The following is a 25,609-nucleotide window of genomic DNA, read 5'->3' as shown; positions in this document are numbered from 1 at the left end:
GACAACTTTTTCTTAAACCATACTCTCCTGTCGAAATATGTACCTAGAAATTTATTTTGTGTACTCTAGAATCTGTCTAATGATTGCATAGCAAGATTTCATTTTTAAGATTTAATCCGGCTGTAAGAAATGAAATTTGTGAAGGAATTATACTGAATAACACATCCTCACAATTTTAAACCATCAAGGTAAGTGAATCTATTTTTTTTATGCCTGTAGCATGTAAAACATAATTTGAGTTTAAGAAACAGTTTTTAAAGTACACTTTTCTTCTGCTGAGCAATAAAGGTTTAAAAAATATTATTTACTTGACTGCCTTAACTTAATTGTGAAATTTGGTTTTGCATGCTTTATTTCAGTCTTCTAAGTTAACTTTTCAATCAAAGTATTTCCCCTTTTATAGTATTTTATTTGCTTGGCAATTGTATACTCAAACTGTTTGCAGATTATTGTGATTATGTATATTAATAGCTTTTCAATTGTTATGCTGCAGCTGACTGCCGCTTGGGGATTGATGGGTTAATCGCAATGCAACCCCATTGCGATTAACCCATCAATCCCCAAGCGGCAGTCGGCTGCAGCATAACAATTGAAAAGCTATTGTGTCTGCGATGTCTGCGATTTCTATATAAACCGCGATTGACAGTGAAGTGTAAGGCATCCATTACACGGTAGGTTTTGCTTTCAGTTTTACCACAGTCATGGCTGTAACTGATGGATAACCTACCGTGTAAGAGCGTGGCAGACGTTTGCATGAAGTTGATTGACAAAAATCTGGATTTTTGCTTCATGCAACCATCAGTCACGAATTTTGAGTGAGTATTGTCACATCTGACAAAATAGGAAAAGAATTAGAAACGTATTACCTTTGAAAATGTTGGCTTTGACTGACATAAAACTGAAAAGTATTGAGTGACCGTCTAATACTATTTGTCAGTCCATCAATCACCATCAGTCAAACATAATTCATGATTGACGGAATTGACTATCGCTTGCATGAGCGTGTAATGGATGCCTTAGATGTTGTCAATTTCTATAGAAAATGACAAGTTTTTGACAGGGAGTCACTGACCGCTACTGCCGTATTTCACTGAGTACATATACAATATTTGGAAATACATGTATATTGTGTAGTATGCAACCTCATCATAAATCAAAAAATAATAATAGTAATTATAAACATTTGTAGCATGGTACAGTACAGGTGCATTTTTTCCTAAAATCTAAACAGACTGTTTAAATAATAATAGCTCCCACACCGGTTTCGGTGACGGTGGCCGGTTTCATTGAAACCAGGCCAGTTACGCAGGAGTAATTTTGTAGTGCCCAAGAGCACTCTCTATTCCTTTACTCTCATAACCCAGTGGGACGGTAGACCGACACGACCTGCGAAAGATCAGGCGCAGGACCGACCTTTTACATGCCCATCCAACGCATGGATCATCTTACTTGTCAGACAATCAGGTGATCAGCCTGCATTGTCCTAACCGAACTTGGAAATAACATGTTTCCAACGCGGGAATCGAACCCACGACCTCCCGAGTCAAGAGCCGCGCTCTATACCACTAGACCACGGAGGCGTTGTTTAAATAATATTGTTTATGGAATCCACAAAAACCTCAATTCTTGTTACAATTTTATGTTTAAAAAACCATTACAATAATGCTTTCTAGCAATGCGAAATCTTCTGTTGTATAATATTACCTACAATGTGTCTACTATAATTTCAAAACACAGATAAATGCATGATCATGTTAACAATATTCAAATAATAAAATATCATAGAGCGAATTTACTAAACTTTTTTTAATGAAAACAAACAAGTTGGCATCTCATATTATACCTCTTTATTTTTCAATCTTTATATGTAGATACAGTGGTAATAAGTCTTGCCAATTTTTAGGGTTCCATACCCAAAGGGTAAAAATGGGACCCTATTATTAAGACTTCGTTGTCTGTCTGTCTGTCCGTCCGTCTGTCCGTCTGTCTCCAGGCTGTAACTCAAGAACCGCTATAGCTAGAATTCTGAAATTTTCACAGATTGTGTATATCTGTTGCTGCTAGAACAACAAATACTAAAAATAAAGTTAATATTTAAGGGGGCTCCCATACAAGAAATGTGATCAATAATGGTAACAGCTAAGCACTTGAAATATGCACCAAATCCTTAATTATATTTGTACTTTAATAATAATTAATAATAAAACTTTATTTTAAAGTAACTTTAAGGGGGGCTCCCATACAAAAACACAAATTTTGTCTACCTTCACTCTATACCGGTACAGACTCTTCGTGCGCGAGTCCGACTCGCACTTGGCCGATTATTCATGACAGTGTCATTAGAGTGATATGATAGATGTCATCAGAGTCATTAGCTCATAAATACACTAGACGTAGGCACGAAGTTAAGTTTTTCTTCTGCTAATTTAATAATTATTTTAGTTTAAATATATCATATATAAATATGTAACAGGATTAGAATATTATTTTATTTGCCGTAAAAGTAAAAAAAAAAAATGGAGAGGTGTCAAGCATAGGTGTCAAGGCACACCCGAATGGAACGAGGCTATTCATTTATGTTCAAAAAACCTGTATACATATTATACACAAAAAAAATTATTAAAAAAACGTCATCTATTGACGCCCAGGAATACTTACAACGCGTCGCTATGGCGTCGCTGTTTATTTAAAAAAAACGCCATTTAGCTGACGCACAGGAATACTTGCTAGCAGCGCCATCTGCCCCTAACATGCAGGTACTAATAAAAAAGTGTCGAGGTCAAATCAAGGTCAAATGTCGTTCTGTCTAGCATTCAGATTTACGCCGAACGCGGGAAAAGGAACTTCGTTCCAGAAACTATCACATTAACATTAGTGTGAATCACACTTTATGAGATGACGAGCTTTTGCCCGCGGCTTCGCTCGCGTTAAGAAGTATTATTATATACAAACTTTCATGCCCTATTTTAACCCCTTGGAGGTGGAATTGATCAAAATTCTTTCTTGGCGGATGCCTACGTCATAATATCTACCTGCATGCCAAATTTCAGCCCAATCGGTCCATTGGTTTGGGCTGTGCGTTGATAGATCACCATGTCAGTCAGTCACCTTTGAGTTTTATACGAGGGCTGCTATTTATGTATCCGGAATTAAAAAAAGAAACAAACATAAGTATATCATTTAATATGGTTTTATTGCTTTTCAAAATATTCGCTGCGATGATCGACACACTTTTGCATACGCTGGAACCAATTTTCATAGCACTTTTTCCATTCTGATTGAGGTATCTCCAAAACGTGCATTTTGAACGCATCAACAGCCTCTTCGCGGCTCGAAAAACGTTGACCACGTAATTTGTTCTTCGCGTATGGAAATAAAAAGAAATCGTTAGGTGCCAAATCAGGGCTGTACGGCGGATGACCAGTCAATTCGATCTTTTGACCCTCCAAAAACTGAGTTGTTTCAGCTGAGGTGTGACAGCTAGCATTGTCGTGATGTAATATGATTCTGCGTTGTCGGTTGTCCTTTCTTATTTCTTCAAAGACTTCTGGTAAACAAATGGTCGTATACCATTCAGAATTAACCGTTTTACGATTCTCTAATGGCACTGTAGCCACATGTCCATTAATTCCAAAAAAACAGGCGACCATTTGCTTCAAAGTACTTTTTGCACGAGTAACTTTTGTTGGTTTCGGCTCATCTTGGAACACCCACACCGTTGACTGTTGTTTAGTTTCGGGGTCATATGCATAGATCCAAGATTCATCACCTGTGTAGATATTATAAACGGCTTTTGACGTACCACGGTTGTATTTTTTTATCATTTTTTTGCACCAATCGACACGAGCCCGTTTTTGATCGATTGTCAAGTTGTGCGGAATCCAACGCGAACATATTTTTTTTACAGCCAAATGTTCGTGTAATATCTTATGTATGCTCGTCATACTTATGCCTAAGGACGCCTCTATCTCGCGATATGTAACATGACGATCACGCATTATTAGTTCCCGCACAGCATCTATATTTTGTGGGACAACAGCTGTTTTTGGGCGACCTTCTTTATTTTCATCCGTGAGCATAGACCGCCCACGATTAAACTCACTGTACCAGTGATAAACAGTGGTTTTTGATGGTGCTTCATCTCCAAAAGTTGCGGTGAGTTGAATAAAGCACTGTTGTTGATTTAGCCCACGCCGAAAATCGTAGTAAATCATTGCACGAAAATGTTCACGCGTTAAATCCATGGCAAATGAAGACACGCAATTTTCAAAATGACGCCACAATGGAAAAATAATTGGCAGTCACATGAAACAAAATGTATTCTTCAACCAAAGAGTTCTATTTTCAAATGTTGTAATTACTTTTTAAATATTGTTCTTGTAAGTGGCCAGTTCCGGATACATAAATAGCAGCCCTCGTATATATATAATATATAGATTGATTTTTCCCCGTATATTGTGATTTGTGCCGTATGTCGCTATGCAAATATTATTATTCTTTCATTTACTTAATTCAGTGTGGTAAAAAATGTACCGCTGTGTGGTTTTTTTTATGAAATAAGGGGGCAAACGAGCAAACGGGTCACCTGATGGAAAGCAACTTCCGTCGCCCATGGACACTCGCAGCATCAAAAGAGCTGCAAGTGCGTTGCCGGCCTTTTAAGAGGTAACAGGGTAATAGGGGAGGGTAAGGAAAGGAAGGGAAGGGAATAGAGGAGGGTAGAGAAGGGAAGGGAAGGGTATAGGGGAGGGTAGGGAAGGGAATAGGGTAGGGGATTGGGCCTCCGGTAAACTCACTCACTCGGCGAAACACAGCGCAAGCGCTGTTTCACGCCGGTTTTCAGTGAGAACGTGATATTTCTCCGGTCGAGCCGGCCCATTCGTGCCGAAGCATGGCTCCCCCACGTATATCTAATATCTGTACTAGGTAGTAACTAATATCTGTTATTATTTTCACTTGTAATGGACTGTGTGACATAGAACTAGCAATTAATAACTTTGTAAGGCAAATAGGGGGTTGGATATTGATTATACAATTAACTACTATTTATTATTAGATTATTTATTAGAGTTAGAGTTGGGGTAGTTCCCGAACTGGTGGTAGGCAACGTAGTTTCTTCGTTCGACTTTCAAAAAGTGTATCATGATACCCATTTTGAATAAAAATATTCATTTTTTTATTATTAACCCCCGACAAAAAAGAGGGGTGTTATAAGTTTGACCTGTCTGTCGGTCTGTCTGTCTGTCTGTCTGTCTGTCTGTCTGTCTGTCTGTCTGTCTGTCTGTCTGTCTGTCTGTCTGTCTGTCTGTCTGTCTGTCTGTCTGTCTGTCTGTCTGTCTGTCTGTCTGTCTGTCTGTCTGTCTGTCTGTCTGTCTGTCTGTCTGTCTGTCTGTCTGTCTGTCTGTCTGTCTGTCTGTCTGTCTGTCTGTCTGTCTGTCTGTCTGTCTGTCTGTCTGTCTGTCTGTCTGTCTGTCTGTCTGTCTGTCTGTCTGTGTCTGTCTGTCTGTCTGTCTGTCTGTCTGTGTCTGTCTGTCTGTCTGTCTGTCTGTCTGTCTGTCTGTCTGTCTGTCTGTCTGTCTGTCTGTCTGTCTGTCTGTCTGTCTGTCTGTCTGTCTGTCTGTCTGTCTGTCTGTCTGTCTGTCTGTCTGTCTGTCTGTCTGTCTGTCTGTCTGTCTGTCTGTCTGTCTGTCTGTCTGTCTGTCTGTCTGTCTGTCTGTCTGTCTGTCTGTCTGTCTGTCTGTCTGTCTGTCTGTCTGTCTGTCTGTCTGTCTGTCTGTCTGTCTGTCTGTCTGTCTGTCTGTCTGTCTGTCTGTCTGTCTGTCTGTCTGTCTGTCTGTCTGTCTGTCTGTCTGTCTGTCTGTCTGTCTGTCTGTCTGTCTGTCTGTCTGTCTGTCTGTCTGTCTGTCTGTCTGTCTGTCTGTCTGTCTGTCTGTCTGTCTGTCTGTCTGTCTGTCTGTCTGTCTGTCTGTCTGTCTGTCTGTCTGTCTGTCTGTCTGTCTGTCTGTCTGTCTGTCTGTCTGTCTGTCTGTCTGTCTGTCTGTCTGTCTGTCTGTCTGTCTGTCTGTCTGTCTGTCTGTCTGTCTGTCTGTCTGTCTGTCTGTCTGTCTGTCTGTCTGTCTGTCTGTCTGTCTGTCTGTCTGTCTGTCTGTCTGTCTGTCTGTCTGTCTGTCTGTCTGTCTGTCTGTCTGTCTGTCTGTCTGTCTGTCTGTCTGTCTGTCTGTCTGTCTGTCTGTCTGTCTGTCTGTCTGTCTGTCTGTCTGTCTGTCTGTCTGTCTGTCTGTCTGTCTGTCTGTCTGTCTGTCTGTCTGTCTGTCTGTCTGTCTGTCTGTCTGTCTGTCTGTCTGTCTGTCTGTCTGTCTGTCTGTCTGTCTGTCTGTCTGTCTGTCTGTCTGTCTGTCTGTCTGTCTGTCTGTCTGTCTGTCTGTCTGTCTGTCTGTCTGTCTGTCTGTCTGTCTGTCTGTCTGTCTGTCTGTCTGTCTGTCTGTCTGTCTGTCTGTCTGTCTGTCTGTCTGTCTGTCTGTCTGTCTGTCTGTCTGTCTGTCTGTCTGTCTGTCTGTCTGTCTGTCTGTCTGTCTGTCTGTCTGTCTGTCTGTCTGTCTGTCTGTCTGTCTGTCTGTCTGTCTGTCTGTCTGTCTGTCTGTCTGTCTGTCTGTCTGTCTGTCTGTCTGTCTGTCTGTCTGTCTGTCTGTCTGTCTGTCTGTCTGTCTGTCTGTCTGTCTGTCTGTCTGTCTGTCTGTCTGTCTGTCTGTCTGTCTGTCTGTCTGTCTGTCTGTCTGTCTGTCTGTCTGTCTGTCTGTCTGTCTGTCTGTCTGTCTGTCTGTCTGTCTGTCTGTCTGTCTGTCTGTCTGTCTGTCTGTCTGTCTGTCTGTCTGTCTGTCTGTCTGTCTGTCTGTCTGTCTGTCTGTCTGTCTGTCTGTCTGTCTGTCTGTCTGTCTGTCTGTCTGTCTGTCTGTCTGTCTGTCTGTCTGTCTGTCTGTCTGTCTGTCTGTCTGTCTGTCTGTCTGTCTGTCTGTCTGTCTGTCTGTCTGTCTGTCTGTCTGTCTGTCTGTCTGTCTGTCTGTCTGTCTGTCTGTCTGTCTGTCTGTCTGTCTGTCTGTCTGTCTGTCTGTCTGTCTGTCTGTCTGTCTGTCTGTCTGTCTGTCTGTCTGTCTGTCTGTCTGTCTGTCTGTCTGTCTGTCTGTCTGTCTGTCTGTCTGTCTGTCTGTCTGTCTGTCTGTCTGTCTGTCTGTCTGTCTGTCTGTCTGTCTGTCTGTCTGTCTGTCTGTCTGTCTGTCTGTCTGTCTGTCTGTCTGTCTGTCTGTCTGTCTGTCTGTCTGTCTGTCTGTCTGTCTGTCTGTCTGTCTGTCTGTCTGTCTGTCTGTCTGTGGCATCGTAGCATCCAAACGGGTGGACCGATTTTGATCTAGTTTTTTTTGTTTGAAAGCTGACTTAATTGAGAATGTTCTTAGCTATAGTTCATCATCATCAGCCTGCTCCGTGCTGAAAAATCGCGGTTCATCTGGTTCGTGAAGGGCCGATTAGCAACTTGCAGTAGTTTGGTGGGCTTTATTGCATTCTAGTTCGTGACATTGGAATGTTGACCTGGTGCTGCAGCATCACCTGGTAATCAATAGGATACCCAACTCCTCACCAACTTAGAGCAATGGTTTCGTGTTTGGGCTCATTTTAATTGCGACAACTAGTAAGACGTAAATAATCAATAAATTTTTGCATGCTGCTGCTGCAGCATCACCTGGATTACATAAAAGCCGAGCTCAATATGAACCCAAAGTGGAGGTTTCATTTTTGGACTCATATTGACGGCCTCATCCAAAAATAACATTCCTAGATGGTTCATTGGGATATAATATTATGATCCTGTTGATAGGAATAACTCTGCACTATAACCAACACAAGTTTAAAAAGCATGAAATAAAATTAAATTAAGAAATTAAAAAAAACCCCCGCCAAACAACTTTAAAAAGTAATGAAATAACATATTTTACTGACTTTAAGTTTAAATAATTCCTAAGTGTAAAGTGATATTTTAGTCCATAATTGTTGTCAAGGTGTGTCGGGGGACAAAAATTTTTAAAGTTGTTTGGCGGGGGTTTTTTTTAATTTCTTAATTTAATTTTATATGAGGTACTAAAATTACAAGATACAATGTTTGTTAAAACATATCTACTCATAGTTAAAACAGAATAAGTGCGGAATCGAGCAAGATCCATTGATCCATTCGTTTTTCGAGAATTATAAAAATTACCTACTAAAGACCAAGCAATACCTACTGACTATAATAATTGATTTCTATGAAAGCTTAGACTAGATGGATTTAGGAAAACTTTTAGTATTTCGATGTTTGCGTAATCAAAACGCATTAAGGTATTCGCACATTGCATCGGCTCACATAATGCCAATTGCCATTGAACATTTATGGCCGCGTCCACACCAAACACTTTGCGACGCCCGCGCCGCCACGTGCGTCGCCCCGTGCCCATGGGCATTTTCAAAAAAACGTGTACCCTTGCAAAAATATGTCTATATTTTTAAGGTCATTTATTTACCTTTATTTGAATGTCATATACAAGGAAAATATTGAACTAATGGAATAAGTTAAAAAGAACGCCGAAAACGTTATATTATTCTGATATTATTGAAACAAAATCGAATTTTCGACGAAACAGATTCCGTTGTGCGACTAAATGTAAAATATAATTTAATACATAAAAATACAGCAATAAATGGATTTCTTCGTTTATTTAATCTAGTGAAATGCATATTTAATTGTTTATTAAAAAAATATAGATAATTTCAAGGATCAACAAGAGTAGCAATTATTTTTAATCCATAGTGTGACTATGTGACCTACCCACTAGGTTATTTTTCATTTTTTTACATGAGTAAGTAATATTTAACATATTTAAAGAAGTTTTTATAACACAAAAACCTTTTATTTAAACATTTTTATTGTTGCACTACTTATAAAAGTAAAAAATTCTTTGATTTCATAGATTTAACTTTATTAATTAGAGGGACGAACATCTCATAATCATAAAGATGTGTTCACATGTCTTCGAATTTCTAAGTTATTATTAGACATCGGATTATATGCACGAACAAAGTGCCGAAATATGCATGCAAATATGCACTAGAAGTGGTCGAAATATGCACAAAATATGCACAATCAAAAGTCACTTAATATTAAAATTTATTATTTTTTTTAAGACTTTTCCGGTAGTGAGATTAATAAGAGCGCATATTTTTATAATTTCATAAAATCCAGGATTTTTAATTTCTTGAAATAAAGACTTTTTAGTTTTTATTTATTTATTATACGCCAATAATAATTGTCTACCAACATTTTCCGATTGCCATCTTAATGCCCATGGAAGTTAAACTACCGAAATATGCACTATCAACGAAAAATTGCCAAAATATGCACTATCGCTTAAAAAGTGACATTATATGCATTTGCATATGCAAGTATGCAAATGCATATAATCCGATGTCTAGTTATTATAAATCTAAAAATATCAATGACACAAAATGAATCTTTACTGATAGAAAAGTAGTGGAAATAAAATCAAAATTATTTAAAAAATAAAACTTTTAGGTACTTACATTTTAAATAGTATATTTATTATTGTTAAGTAAAGGCGACGCCTTGATAATTTGGCTGTAGCGATATAGATTTTTCAATGACTAAAGCTAAGAAATTAAAGTTCATTGTCAGTATTTATCATGTCTTTGTCTTTGATTTACCCATAGCATAACACGAATGGTCAACTTTTATAACACAGAATAATCAATCAAATAGACCTGTGTAAAAAAAGGATTCCTATTTTTCCAACAGAGGAGAGTGATTTAAGCTTCCAAAAATGTACATGGATTGGTTCAAGCATATTTGCCCATAGCTTATATGAAATGTATTTATGGTTTTTAAATTACGCGACCAAACTATTTTGTCGCTTACGCCCTTTCCATTTTTTGCTGTTCCATTGCTTGTTTTCTGTGAGAGGCCGGGCCGGCCTTTCATAGAAAACTAGCAATCAAAAACATATCCAAAACGGTTTTTTACTTTAACGCGGCATCACCTTAACACATAAGTAATAAAAAATATATTTGTACCTTAATGTACCAGTTTAAAAATCTCCAATTTTCTTAATAAAATCTGTGAATAAAAAAAATATTTATTTAAAATGTGAACTAAGCCTTATGCTTTCCGCCTGTTGTGACTTTTCCGTTCCATTATATGTGACCATACGAAAAGTCACAAATCGGAAGTCACGTAATATTACTTTCTTTTACTTTTAAAGTGTTTGTAAATAACCGATAACAGTTATCACAATTTCATTTTTTATACTAAATACTAAGCTAATTTTGCAACGTGTCAACAGTAAAAACAGTTGGAGAAAGTATAATAATGCTTACAAAATATGGTCACTTATCTGAACAAATAAACCGTTCCTGAAGAACCGTCCAACCTGCGTCCGCGTCTTGTAGCAGATTTTTAACTACTAAATTCAAATTGGAGTTTCTCGATGTACAATGAAATATAGTGCCGAAAATATTTTTGTAGTATGTTTATAAAACTAAAAAAAAACGGTCACTAAACAGAACATTCCGGTCGGGTCGTTTTTTCATGTTTATAATTTTAATTAATTTGTAGATAAATTATGTTAGATTTTTCAATAACAAGACATTCAACTGATACATTAAATATTTAGGAATCTAAAATATGTTTTTTAAGCAACTTACTTTAAGAAAAAAAATAGTTATCAAAGATTTTGTTACAAATTCTGGGAAGGGGACAGGTGAATTTAATAGTTTTCGGTACTTAAAAACCCTTATAAATCTCATACTAAATAAAATTTTATACAAACGTGAATGTATTTTAATAAAAGAAAACTTGTTTTTGCTCCTACATTAAGATTACAAAATGTTAGTATGTAATTTTTTACAAATAATCTGTAGCGAAGTCAAGGGACAAGGTAAAAACCAGGGGTACACATTTTTTTGTACCCCCCTATATTTTTTTTTTATATTATTCCGTCAATATTTAGCAGTTGGTGCACTCCAACGTGCTTGTACCTAAGCTACGTGAACGTGATATGGATTGCGAAAGAGATATTGTAAATATATCCTGACATTGTCCCTCAGACAACGAACCAGTCAACTAGTTGTTCCCAAGTAAATTAACTTCAGTAGATAAAGTTGAGAATTTTATGATACTGTGAGTTTCGCTTTGAGATGTAATATTCGATCTTATATTGGAATACGGTCGGTCTAATATTCGAATATCTTTCGGATATTAGACCTACCGGATTAGTCATCATGTTTTTGTAACAGTCGGCCTAACTTGTGTGGTTTTTCAGGAACGGTGTACAGTGGGTCTAAATGATACGCGAATTCTACGAGAGTTCCGACGATGATGACATGGACAGTCAGTACCAGGTGGATCCGGAGTGTCTCGTCCTCACCCGACCGGACAAGGACATGCACAACCGCTGCTGCGGGGGCAAAGCTTGGTGCATAAAGGTACGGTCTCAATGGTCGCTGTTAGCATTCAATGGGTAACCCACAAAAAAAAATTGTCGAGTTATGAATGCAGTCTTATTCTAAATGATCTAAAAACATTACTGCTTTCATAACTCTATACGTATGCAAATGCCTAACAGCGTTCATATAGTTATTATTATACTAGATGTCCCGCGCGGCTTCGCCCGCGTAAATTAGAAATTTTACAGAATCCGTAGGTACATTTTCCCATAAAAAATATTTCCCCCGTTTTTCCCACATTTTCCTGAGTTTCTTCTGTCGTATTAGTCTTAGAGTAATAATATAATATAACCTTCTCGATAAATGATGAGTCTTACTCGATAAATGATCTATCTAACACTGAGATAAGTTTTAAATCGGACCTGTAGTTTCTGAGATTGACGCGTTCAAGCAAACATACTCTTCAGGTTTATAATATTAGGTAGATATAGATTTTTTTAAATTATCGCTTGACAAACTCGAGTCTCGATCTAAAAGACTATGAAATGGTATAATATGGTAGTGATGATGATGATGATGATGATGAAGAATGTAATTTGCATAGTAGCATATGCTTTCTGTTCTTAAAACAACGCCGAAACTCCCAAACTTGTATCTATAAAGAATCAGGAATTCTCTCAGCACCTTCCGAACCACGGTATACCAGGTATATCTCGGTGCAAAATCTTACTTGTTGGTAGCATATGCTTAGAATACTTCTCACGAAACCGAAGTCACCATATGTTTCCCTATAAGTTTTGAGGAGTTCCCTCGATTACTTATGGATCCTTCATCAGATCACCACTTTTCTGAATATAATACCAAATTGGGATGATAGCCTATATACCAAAAGAAAAATTTTGAAAATCGGTTAACAAACGGCGGAGTAATCGTTGAATATAAGAAAACGAACATAACACCTCCCCCATTTTGAAAGTCGGTTAAAATTGTAGCCTATGTGTTATTTATTTAATATTTTAATCAGCACATGAATTGAATAACAAATTTTTTTTCAAATTAATCGTAGCACCATCTGTCAGGACAAACTAAAATTGAAATAGAATAATATTGAATGCGATGATAGCGCCGTCCGCCGGATCTAATGTAAAACATTCCAAAATCAACAACTCCTTATAAATAAGAAATTAATTGAAAAAACATTTTCCAGTAGACCAAACTGTAAATCTAAACCATTCTCGAATCTCCACGAACACACACAAAAAATTTCATCAAAATTGGTCCAGTCGTTTAGGAGGAGTTCAGTCACATACACACGCACACAAGAAATATATATATTAAGATTATGTATTCTGTTACGAGGGCTGCTATTTATGTATCCGGAACTGGCCACTTACAAGAACAATATTTAAAAAGTAATTACAACATTTGAAAATAGAACTCTTGGGTTGAAGAATACATTTTGTTTCATGTGACTGTCAATTATTTTTCCATTGTGGCGTCATTTTGAAAATTGCGTGTCTTCATTTGCCATGGATTTAACGCGTGAACATTTTCGTGCAATGATTTACTACGATTTTCGGCGTGGGCTAAATCAACAACAGTGCTTTATTCAACTCACCGCAACTTTTGGAGATGAAGCACCATCAAAAACCACTGTTTATCACTGGTACAGTGAGTTTAATCGTGGGCGGTCTATGCTCACGGATGAAAATAAAGAAGGTCTCCCAAAAACAGCTGTTGTCCCACAAAATATAGATGCTGTGCGGGAACTAATAATGCGTGATCGTCATGTTACATATCGCGAGATAGAGGCGTCCTTAGGCATAAGTATGACGAGCATACATAAGATATTACACGAACATTTGGCTGTAAAAAAAATATGTTCGCGTTGGATTCCGCACAACTTGACAATCGATCAAAAACGGGCTCGTGTCGATTGGTGCAAAAAAATGATAAAAAAATACAACCGTGGTACGTCAAAAGCCGTTTATAATATCTACACAGGTGATGAATCTTGGATCAATGCATATGACCCCGAAACTAAACAACAGTCAACGGTGTGGGTGTTCCAAGATGAGCCGAAACCAACAAAAGTTACTCGTGCAAAAAGTACTTTGAAGCAAATGGTCGCCTGTTTTTTTGGAATTAATGGACATGTGGCTACAGTGCCATTAGAGAATCGTAAAACGGTTAATTCTGAATGGTATACGACCATTTGTTTACCAGAAGTCTTTGAAGAAATAAGAAAGGACAACCGACAACGCAGAATCATATTACATCACGACAATGCTAGCTGTCACACCTCAGCTGAAACAACTCAGTTTTTGGAGGGTCAAAAGATCGAATTGACTGGTCATCCGCCGTACAGCCCTGATTTGGCACCTAACGATTTCTTTTTATTTCCATACGCGAAGAACAAATTACGTGGTCAACGTTTTTCGAGCCGCGAAGAGGCTGTTGATGCGTTCAAAATGCACGTTTTGGAGATACCTCAATCAGAATGGAAAAAGTGCTATGAAAATTGGTTCCAGCGTATGCAAAAGTGTGTCGATCATCGCGGCGAATATTTTGAAAAGCAATAAAACCATATTAAATGATATATGTTTGTTTCTTTTTTTAATTCCGGATACATAAATAGCAGCCCTCGTACACAGGACCTATATCAAAACTCCTCAGGGCCTGTCCACATCTCCACGTTACGACGTCGTGGAACAGAGGGGTTAGTGCGAGTTATTCGATCCGACGCATCGAGCACGTTAACGCGAATTTAAATCGGATCGTGCTCGATGCGTATGATCGAATTAAACTCGCACTAACCCCTCAGTACGGTAACGTGGCACGGTACGTTGACTTGACGTGTAAATCCACGTTGACGACGTCGTGACGTCATGGTACTAGTAAATATATAATTTGTACTACTAATATATTTACTACTTTTACTATTAATTGGTACTACTAAATATATAATTATATTCTGTGGTGACGTGGAGATGTGGACAGGCCCTTACACATATTATAAACTAGTTTATGCCCGCAACTCCGTTGCGCCCAAAATCGTAAAATTCGTCGGCCAAACCGATTCAGATTTTTGGGAGACGAGTACCATAGATGGTTTTTCTTGTGGAAAGATGTAGGGTTCCTCGCGATAAATGAAATTCGGCACAACGGAGTTGTCAACTATACCTAGGTGATATCCGCAATATCGAAGATAAAATATTATCTTACTACTTAGTAAAATAATATATTTTCATTAAAAACTTACAAATGATGATGATAGTGAACTAAAGCAATCAGCTAGACTGAAGTTACCAGATGTTCTAGGTAGGCAAATATCCCTGTTAGGTCACTAGGTCACACCGACATCCTAAGTTGGATTTCCGTTTATACCTGCAGGCTTTGCATAACAATAGTAGAAATGGGAAAGAATGGACACACTGACAGATTTTAGTGACAAAATGGCGGATTTCCTTTGTTTAACTGTCACTAAGGGCCTATTTCACCACTTCCTGATAAGTGCCGAATAGGCTATTCACCACTTAACTTGATTGATCAAGTATGAATCTCTCAAAATGTTGTGAATAGCCTATTCGACACTTTATCAGAAAGTGGTGAAACAGGCCTTTAGTCTATTCTTCCGTAGAAAGAAACCGCTTCTATGGTGACCATTCTAAGCCTGCTGGAGGGATTTTCATGTCACTCACCCAATAAGACGTTATTTTGAGTTCCATTTTGTTTGCATTATCCATACTTCCATACCATAAAGATAATATACCTAGCGGAATAGAGCAACAATCTCGAGCTGTCAAACGAAACCAAAATTGGTTTTCATCTGTGTGAAAAATAAGTGTACGTATACACTTACACAAGCATGATTGAACATGAATTCTATGAGATTAAATTTCACACGTCTCTTTTTACCACGCAGTGTTACTGCGTGGTAAAAAGAGTACTCAACACGCGCTAACGCAGACGGCGCACAATTTTAGTCTGCAATCTGCATTTGTAGTGATGTATTTAGGGAATGCAATCCCGATCCCGCGGGATCCCGTGTAATTTTTCGGGATCAATCCCGACGCATCATATGACGAGATCCCGTTCGAGATTGACGGGATTGGGCGGAGCTAATAAATCGCTTCAAGAGGAACTCTGCGAGCGTCTACAAGTCCTTTTTCACGAAAAGAAGACAAATAAGAGTCTACCATAAAATTTATTTGAGTGAGGAGGAACAAGGGGGCGATATTTGCAATTTGCATCATATAATTGCTTCGCCACGCTGTTGCCCACCAGTGTTGAGTCGGAGAGGGCATTCTCAGCTGCGGGGTACATTGCAACGAACATTAGATGTCGCTTAGTAGATGACACTATTAATACCATTTGTTTTTTAAGGAGCAATTTTCAAAATCACTTCCTGACTCCCTTGAAATATGCTTATGCTTAATTTCCTTAAAACCTGATAATTATTTAGTTGGTAAGATTAAAGAATATTGGTTTTTTATTTTCTTTTGAGTAATATGTTATTTTAGTTAACCTCACTATCATAAACAAGCAGTTATTAGATTTTTCAGTCATCCGAATTTAATTTTTTTTTTAAATTAGACGGGATCCTGAAAATTCCGGGATCCAGCGGGATTGATATTTCTAATCCCGCGGGATCTGGAATTTTCAATCTCGAGTCGGGATTGCATTCCCTAGATGTATTACCATGGCGCCAGAGATCGATGCAACGATGAAATACAAAACAGACCAGCAATTTATGATACTTCAAAATCAAAAATCAAAATAATTTATTCAGAGTAATTTTTTACAAAATTCTTTTCGAACGTCGTAACTAAGTTGCCTACCACCGGTTCGGGAACTAACCCGGCAAGAAGAACCGCCGCAGACGGCACAGTCTCTTAAGGCAGAATATCATAATAGACATTCAAAAAGAAATTTGTGGGAAGAAGTGTGCTGTAATGTACCTATATCAGCTCCTGTTTGGACATCGTTGACGTCTAAAGAAAAAACAAAATATGGATTTTTTTAAATTAATTTACATTGCGGAATTTAACATGGAACTGTCTCTTCAGTAATCTTTCCGAAATTATAGGTGTACCCAAAATTTTCTATTTTTTCTTCTTTTTCTGTACTTCAAGGTATACAAAATAATACTTCGCGATCTCTGCACGATTTCCATAGCGTCTACATCCCTACAGTTCAGCGGACAGAATGATCATGATGTGCGTCATGTGCGTTCAGTCTGTGAAAAATCCGCGAACATCTTATTGCGCGCCATTTTGTGCGCCGCAGACTCGATTACACAAAAAGTGTGTCTGCGACCTCCCTGAGAGTAACATTGTCTTACAAATAGAACAATCCATATTTTAGGAGAAAAGTATGAAATCTTTTCTATTTCTGTTAGCTACCACTTTTAAGAATTTTCGCAGATAAAAATGTAGTTCGTCTTAATAAAATGAAGCTACTCCGAAAAAATAAGCTTAATAGTAATAATAATAAATTTTTTCTAGGGCTCCCGTACTATTTTTGTAGAAATACGATAGTAAACTATTGAGTATTCAGAGTTTATTTAGGTTAGATTGGTTGTCCATTTAAAAATTTTGGTCTATTATTCCGTCTAGTTGTCATACAATTAAATTAACCTTTGATGGTGACATGTATTTTGCGTAACGTAACTGGTGACGAGCGGTCTGAGAGGCCGCTACCGTTTTAGGGTCTATTGCATAGAAATTAAGTATAGTGGCTTACAGCCATGTTCAAGAATCGTTTGATAATTAAGTGTAGGACAAAATAAAAGCATTTTGTACATTGTGAATCATTTTATTTGAAGGATGTTACAATGAGAACAGTCTTTACAAACATGAAAATTAGAAGTGAGATGTATAATGTCTTAAATTAATAAAATTATAATCAACATAAATCAAACAGTAACACTTTTTCCATAAAATTTACACTATAATCATTACTGAAAAAAAAGAAAACCTTTAATCACAGCTATCAATTCACTAACGGCCATTCCCAATATTTGATCTATCTCTGGTTTTGCCCTACTAGAGATAGGAATAGCTCACAATTGACATAAAATATATGTCTCTAATGTCTAATGTGAGCTATTCCTATCTCTAGTAGGGCAAAACCAGAGATAGATCAAATATTGGGAACGGCCGTAAACTGACAATGGTCAAACTTTACTGATTCTGAAGGCTCTCCGTCACTGACGCGTAGGTTAAGCCTCAGCTTCACTCTTCGATTAATCCTATATTAGGGCGGAGCGAACGCGCAGCGAACAGGTCGCGAACGTGGACGCATACGGAGTCTCGCTGCAAATACACTATAATAATAATAGTTTAAAAAAACATGCATATTTAATTTATTAAAAAAATGCATTGTCATTGGCATACGTAGGTATGCAAAGATTCGAAGATTCCGTTACATACATACAGCCCAAGCTAATAAAAACCTGTTAAAAATATGGCGTCTTTGCAGCGAGATTAAAAAACAGATGACAGAACTGTAGTATTTTAAGCGTCTGCGACATATTCGCTGCGTGTCCATCACCCCCGAAGCCGCTTGCCAACCGCGGTATGATAAGGCACTAAATGTTCATGCTAAGGTGTAGAGGCCGCATAAAAACGCCTCTTCCACTCATAAAGCTAAGAACCCTACGATTAATGAATGTTAATAATGATGATTTAACGTTAATAATGATAATAATTTCTAGGACATATGCGGCATAATATGCGCGGTGCTGACATGGTTGCTGATCTTCTACGCGGAATTCGTGGTGATGATGGTGATGCTAGTCCCCGGAGTGTCCACGTACCCTATATACAGCTGGGTCAACATACTCATATTCCAGTGCCTCGCATTCCTAGCGTTCGCGTCGCATCTACGGACTATGTTCACAGATCCGGTGAGTCTTTAAGATTTTTACTGTAAGGGCCGTGCGTGGACCGGATTCGTGGCCGTACATCTAGCGTACGACGCGAATCCGTCGCGAATACGCCGTGAACCCGGCGCGAATCCGGCGCGAATCCGTCGCGAATCCGTCGCGATCCGCCGCGGACTGCCATGAGTCCGCTGCGTGTTCGCCGCGTATGCGCCGCTTGTTCGTCGCAAATATGCCGCGATCAAACCGCCTAAATGATCTAATGACCGACGCGACGTGCCATCCGCAGACTGCCAGACTGATAAGGCCCTATGGGCTCACAGAAAGACGACAGAGACATATTTGGTAAATGGTATACAAAACACAAGAAGATGCACACACACATTTTTAAAATAGAACTTTTTTTCAGGAGATACAGTGGTGGGAATAAAAATACACACATTTTTGTATTAAAAATATTTGACCCTTAAAGCTTAGAACAAACCTACGCGTCAGTGATAGGGGACGCGGTACGCGATACGGGAGCGTCTGCAACGCGAAACTGGCCTTGCACATCTGCGCGACTACGGCGCGAACCGTCAAACTTCATTTGTTAATGAACAGTCACTGAAGACGCGCGACTTTATCTGGTGTATGCTAACTGTTGTGGTAATGACATCCTCATACTTAATATCAGAGTCCGATGCGTCGGACGGACGGACATGAGGGTTGCGAGATGCTAAGCTTGTTTTTGATTTGGAAGGTGCAGAGGAATAAAACACGTCCACAATGGTCAAGTAATCAATTTGAATTAATTTAGGCGCCTACCACACGTGCATGCTTGACTACAGATTTGCTTGCGCATGCCGGCTTGAACACTGAACATTGTGCGTGTAGTTGGTAAAACTGTAGTACGCGCAAGCCCCAAAGTTTGTCTTGTTGTTTTTTAAACTTGCTTGAAATTCAGGCATGCCTTCGTGTAGACTTGTCTGCGCGTGTGGTTGGAAGTTCAGTGTTCAAGCCGCTCTTTGTTAGTGAAAATATGGTGTTAAAATGCGCGCACGCTGCTATAAAATGACAGATTTACGTACATATTATAAATGTCAGTTTGCAACTGAATTCATTGAATTATAAAAATCTCTGCTCGCTCTGTGGAAGATCAAATCGAAAGATTATTCTAACAGGAATAAAAAAAAAATACGCATATGAAAAAAAATATTTTATTTATGCATTATCAATTTTGTCACTAGCAAACACTGGAAAAATTAAAGCAGAAGAAATAGTTCTTCATTGAGAAACATTGTTTATACGCCGACGATCTCGGCAAGAATGTGGCTTGCGCATGCATGTGGTAGATAAGTCAGTCTTACATCTTTTAATGCGAGAAGCATGCGCTAGCAAAACTGTGTTCAAGCATGCACATGTGGTAGGTGCCTACAGATGGGTAATGGAAAAATTTCCGAAAGAAAAGAAAAGAAAAGAAAAAAGAAAAATTTCCAATATATTTTTCCAATTTTTCAAATATTTTCAAAGATTAAAAAATAAAACAAGATAACTGCGGGATAACATTTTAAGGCTTTTATTTATTATTTTTCTTGGAAACTTCTATAATTTGTTGCATAAGCCGGCACTTAGACGATCAATTGTATTGTGCAATATCACGCTTCAATTTTATTAAACAGTTTATTTGACAATTATTAGATTGATATCAACCCATCAATATCAACCCTACACGGTCAATAATATTACGCAATACGTGATATGGCACAATAAAATTGCTAGTCTAGGCCGCTAAGAGTATAGCGTTCATCACCGGTATTACGAGTACTAAAGTCGCGTTAGATTTTTTCTGATATTAATAATTATAGTACATAAGTTTTTTTTGCGATAGTGTTTAGAAGAGGTAATAAATAGCTCAAATTCAAAAACTCAACTAAATCCGACGGGTGCCGCCATATTGGTTTGAAGGTGCCTATTTTTGACCACATCTTCATTATTTTTCATTTTTTCTTACAATGATAAGAATGTTGCAAATTCAGTTCTCTACAAGTTTGATTCTTACACATTTTTACGGAAGTAATTGCCAAAAACAAGTCAAAGTAAAAATATAATTTCGTCTGTATGACCTGTATCTCGATTATCACCAAAAGAAAAAATTACAAAATCATTATCATTCAATTTCCTCCAGCTTTGATTCTTATGATTTTTTTCAGTAATCAATATTTAAGTCCCTTTTCGCACTAACGCTGGGTTACACCTCCAGGCGCCGTTCTTTTACGTGGTATCCCTAACATGACCAATTTTTTTTTGTCAGAGCGGGACAGTTACAGAATTTTGTCCTTGCATAATTTACAAGAAATCATTTTAGGGTTCCGTAGTATTGTTATTTAACGTTGTTCGTGGCGGCCGAAAAGGAAGATCTTTCGACCGAGCGAGATAGCATGCTCGGTCAGGCCGAAGCCCACTGACCGTATTTTCAGATTTATTTGATTTTTTTTGTTGTATATATCTTGCCGGTCTACGAAACTTCGATAGCGCGATGCAGGAATGTTAGGCGAATTGTGGGTACCGCCACATCACTCCCCCCCGAAGACCTCTGGTTTTCTTCGATGCGCTTGTGTTGTCAGGTGTGGGCCGAAGCTACGCGTGCAATGACCAGGAGAGGGACCCCGTGCTCTGCTTGTTGACCGGTCGTTGTAGCCTATGGCTGCCCCGTTCAAGCCAGACGCGGGTTCGACCGGCGCGGACCTCCAACGCGGCTTATGGTCGAGGCGACCCAGTTATGCTTGATGTCTGCTGACGTGGTGCGGAGGGGCGGGGAGTGTTGATGATGATTGATGTCCAGAAGGATGCGTGTTCTTGTCGGTGGTCACCAATTTAACGTTGTTAGCGAGATAGCATGCTCGGTCAGGCCGAAGCCCACTGACGTTATTTCAGACGTTGTATATATCTTGCTGTTCTACGAAACTTCGATAGCGCGATGCAGGAATGTTAGGCGAATTGTGGGTACCGCCACAGTTATATGGGATTAGATATTTAATTTTATTTTATTTTGTGAATATTTCAAGTGCCTACGTGTAGCCATTATTGATATAGAGCAAAAAATGCCAAAAAAATCTAGTTTGTTGTATGGGACTCTTAAATATTATATTTGATTTATTTTGTTTTTATAAAATACATAATCTGTCAAAATTTCAACTCTCTAGCTATCACTATTCTTGAGATACATCCTGGAGACAGACAGACGGACAAACAGACATCAAAGTCTTAGTAATAGGGTCCCGTTTTTACCCTTTGGGTATGAAACCCTAAAAAGGGACCCACCCTATTATTAAGACTTCACTGTCTGTTCATCTGTCTGTCCGTCTGTCTGTCTCCAGGCTGTATCTCAAGAACAGTGATAGATAGTTGGAATTTTTATAATATATTATGTATTTCATTTCCCTTTCCCAAATTTTTCCTAACAAAAAAAAAGATACATACAGCCGAACGTATAACTTCCTCCTTTTTGGAACTCGGTAAAAATAAATTTAATATTCGATGAGGCTTCCATTTAACAAACACGATTTTATTGGCCTTATTTCCTCTAAGTATAATATGCAAAAAGCTGCACTAAAACATTTGAAACATTCATAAAATATTTCACTGCATTTAATAATAAAAATAAAATAAATATTTAGGGTGATTTTGTTAGCTCCCATACAAAAATCACAAGTTTTTGCCTATCTTTGCTTTATACGAAAAATAAATAAATAAATAATGGTACGGAACCCTTCGTGAGTGAGTCCGACTCGCACTTGGCCAGTTTTTTAATAATAATAATAATTTATTATTATTATTATTATAGGGTCTAATTCATGATCAGAAATATCCAGTTTTATCCAGTCGCTTAGGTCCCGGACTGCCGGTACATTTACCATAGGCGTAGAAAAAATCATAAGGATCGTAGGTTTAATAATCTATCATATCTACAACTTTGTTTCTTCAATTATTTGCGCTAAAGATTGTAATTATTGAGATACAGGCGAAATTATACTTTGACTTGTTTTCTGCAGTTATTTCCGTAAATACTGATTTTACAATGAAAATTATAAAGACTAAAGTTGTAGAATATCAAATTTGTGATAGCTTTGGTCCTTACCATTTTCGTAAAAAATAAAAAAGAAAGGAGATATGGCTAAAAAAAGATATTGTTTTTTTATACAACTCCTAAAGTCATTCAAGCCTTTGAATTTCAACTTAATATGAACCATATTTGATATTCCATTTCATTTTTACTTATTACTATTTCATTTAAGCTAATAATTTCAATAAAAAAATATTTTTCCATTATTTTTCCAATTTTTCAGAAAAATAAATGGAAAAATTTCCGAGCTTTGAAATTTTTCGGAAAATTACCCATCACTATAGGTGCCTAATATCATGACACAATCTATCAAAACGTAAACAAATCAAAAAATCATGAACTAAAGAGTTGTACAAAATAATATAAAAAAGGTTTTAATAAGGAGGCACGTCAAGTTGTCAGACGCGTGTTTTGAAGTGTACATAACTATGTACACTTCAAAACACGCGTCTGACAACTTGACGTGCATGTTTCGCTTTGCCGACGCGAGCATTGCGCGTCGCGGTCGCGTAGGTGTGCACGGCGCCATAAGCTTACATGGGCAGCGTCCGCCGCGCGGTAGACGCTACCGCTTCGCAGTCGCTTTGGTCGTGTAGGTTTGTCCTAAGCTTAATGAAAATCAAAAACCCCAATAAATGATTAAAAAACCCCAAAAAATGATTGAAAATTTTCTCTAAAAACGTATCTCATGCTATAATAGCGCAACACTGCGCAACATAATATTATGTATATAACACCACTAAAAATTCCATTAATTTTTTACCCCTTTAAAATGAATTCTGGGGACAAACCCTAAAGCTGATAGCTCTGCCAAACAGTCACAATCCCAAATTTTTCCAACTAGTTTCTCACTTGAATTGCAATGACGAACGTTCTGCATCATTAGACCCATTCGCCTACGAATGACCTTGAGCACAATTAACAAAAACTTAGCGCCCAATTCTTAAAAATCGAATCTCGAGTCGGCGGCATAAACGCGCTCGGAAGCAAGAGGGAAGTGCTTGGTCAAGTTGCAGCGTTATGTGGTAATCCACTGGATACGAGTACATAATGCCATACCGTACGTTTTAAACCGACTTAAAAAAGGAGATTATAATATAGAGCCGCAAGTGTGTAATATTTCCAGGACTGCCCAAGTTTTTGTTCTTTCCGCGGCGCACAGTTTGGGAACCCCTGATATAGGGGGTTTCGGGGGCAAATCGAATACCGAGCAAAGCTCGGTCAAATAGCTAGTAATAATTATGTAAGTAAGTCTATTATCTGCGTCTGCACAAATGTGCCAAATTTAAAAAGTATCTGTGTATGTTTTATGTTCTCTCGGAACTAAAAGTCCGAATTAAGTAATTATTTTTTGTACTAGGTATTGTTTTACTTAGGGAATATATAAACATCAAAATCGGAAAAGTAGTTTTTGAGATAGGGAATTTTAGTTACGTACAATGTTGAAGTCGTGTTTTTTATTAGAAGCTTCGCTATCGAAAGTTTCGAAACTAGCGAATGCAATAATTTAACTCAGGTAGAACTCAGGACAACCTTGCGATCTATCTGAAATTCGAGCTACAAGAATTGTGTCTCTACCATCCACGCCAACACAATATTATTGGTTCGTGGCGAATTTGAAATCTTGTAAATGCCTAAAGTCAAAAGTTTCGTACAGCTATTTGAAGTAAATATAACATTTTTAATTTTTATGGCATATCCTATACATATATGAAAGAGCTTCTACCGTTGTCTATTAGTTAAGTTGTTATTATTATTATTAGTTTTTAATTACTATCAATGTGTATTATTAATGTGTAAGTTTTAGGTTTATTAATGTAATTGGGGTCACCCGTTTTAATTAACTGTAAATAAATAAATAAATATATAAAATTCTCGTGTCACAATGTTCGTTCCCGTACTCCTCCGAAACGGCTTGACCGATTCTCAAAAAAATATTTATATGGCAAAACAACGTTTGCCGGGACAGCTAGTATATGTATAATGTTGCCACATTATTGTTTGAATTTACGTACATTAAAATAATTTTAGCAGTGTACAAAATTTATTAAAGTGTATTTTGGCAAACATAGTGACACATCAAGCAAAATAACAATAATTTAGTGAGTACGAAAATGAAAATTCTTCCGTTCCACGTTGACGACGCGCGACGTCGTGACGTGGAGATGTGGACAGGCCCTAAGAAACTCGCATGAGATGGTTAATGATTATACATACATTTTCATCAAACAATTTTTCATAAACTTGTTAAAAACTGTACCCAGCTACAATCGGAATAAAATTACAAAGTTTTACATAGCTTGTTAAAACTTTTCACGAGGGAGTTTGTTGTATAACTGTAAAGTTGTCAGAATTTTGATGCTGGTATGAATATTCGTATTTTGATGTGATTCGTCATGCATGATTGTTAGCAACTAGGATCGTGTTTTGGCAATACTTAAGCCCGTATAGCAGAGGTTCCCAATCCTTTTCAGCCTGCGGCGCAGTTACGCGTCGCAATATTTTGTCACGGCGCCCTACTCTACCTAGCTATTAGAGAAAGATAAGTACATAAATTGAAATAAACACCTTTAATGATTTTAATTAGATTAAACAGGTAAATGATAATTAACAAATACGTAATCATAATATCTGCTATACACAATATATTATATTAAAATTTAATCTATATTTGTTTTTGATAAAGATGAAGGGTCGACTCACGTCGCGGCGCACACTTTGGGAACCTCTGCCGTATAGAGTATCTCTATTGTAATATTTCAGCTTTGGTACAGATTCGATTATATTATGTTCAAAGTTCAAACGCGTTCTGCATAAGGGTGCGCCAGACCGACTTTATTTCTTTATTCAGGGATGATAGGAATTTTATATTATTTATGACCGTACGTAAGACGTATGCTCGTAACTAATATAAAATTCCATGCAATATGGTACTCAATGTTCGTTTTTCTCTCCTACAAAAAATCGATGCCCAAGAGCCTAAAATAGCCGTATAAATGACCTACCGCTGATGCTCACACTTGGAGCAATTTTACACTGCATCAAACATGGTGGAATAAATACTCACAAGCGCTCGCAACTGCTGCCTCGGTGTTTCTACGAAAATTATCCTTATCCCGTCGGTATAGAGGTCGTAG

At 37.8% G+C, this 25,609-nt stretch overlaps 1 protein-coding gene across 2 annotated transcripts in view; it reads left to right on the top strand.

Annotated features, from left to right (window-relative positions):
• LOC121738613 (palmitoyltransferase ZDHHC3) overlaps positions 1-25,609 on the top strand; it is a 39,030-nt gene continuing 13,421 nt past the window's right edge. For both annotated transcript variants that reach the window (XM_042130786.1, XM_042130785.1), the window contains exons 1-3: positions 1-188; positions 11,358-11,520; positions 18,200-18,391. In XM_042130786.1, the coding sequence (XP_041986720.1) occupies positions 11,380-11,520; positions 18,200-18,391 (333 nt within the window). In that variant the 5' untranslated portion in view covers positions 1-188; positions 11,358-11,379. The remainder of the gene's footprint in view (positions 189-11,357; positions 11,521-18,199; positions 18,392-25,609) is intronic.

This window comes from Aricia agestis, chromosome Z, assembly GCF_905147365.1.
Source record: "Aricia agestis chromosome Z, ilAriAges1.1, whole genome shotgun sequence".
NCBI classification, from domain to species: Eukaryota; Metazoa; Arthropoda; class Insecta; order Lepidoptera; family Lycaenidae; genus Aricia; species Aricia agestis.
The sequence above is the reverse complement of the archived record's forward strand: the minus strand, read 5'-3'. Positions and strand labels throughout refer to the sequence as shown.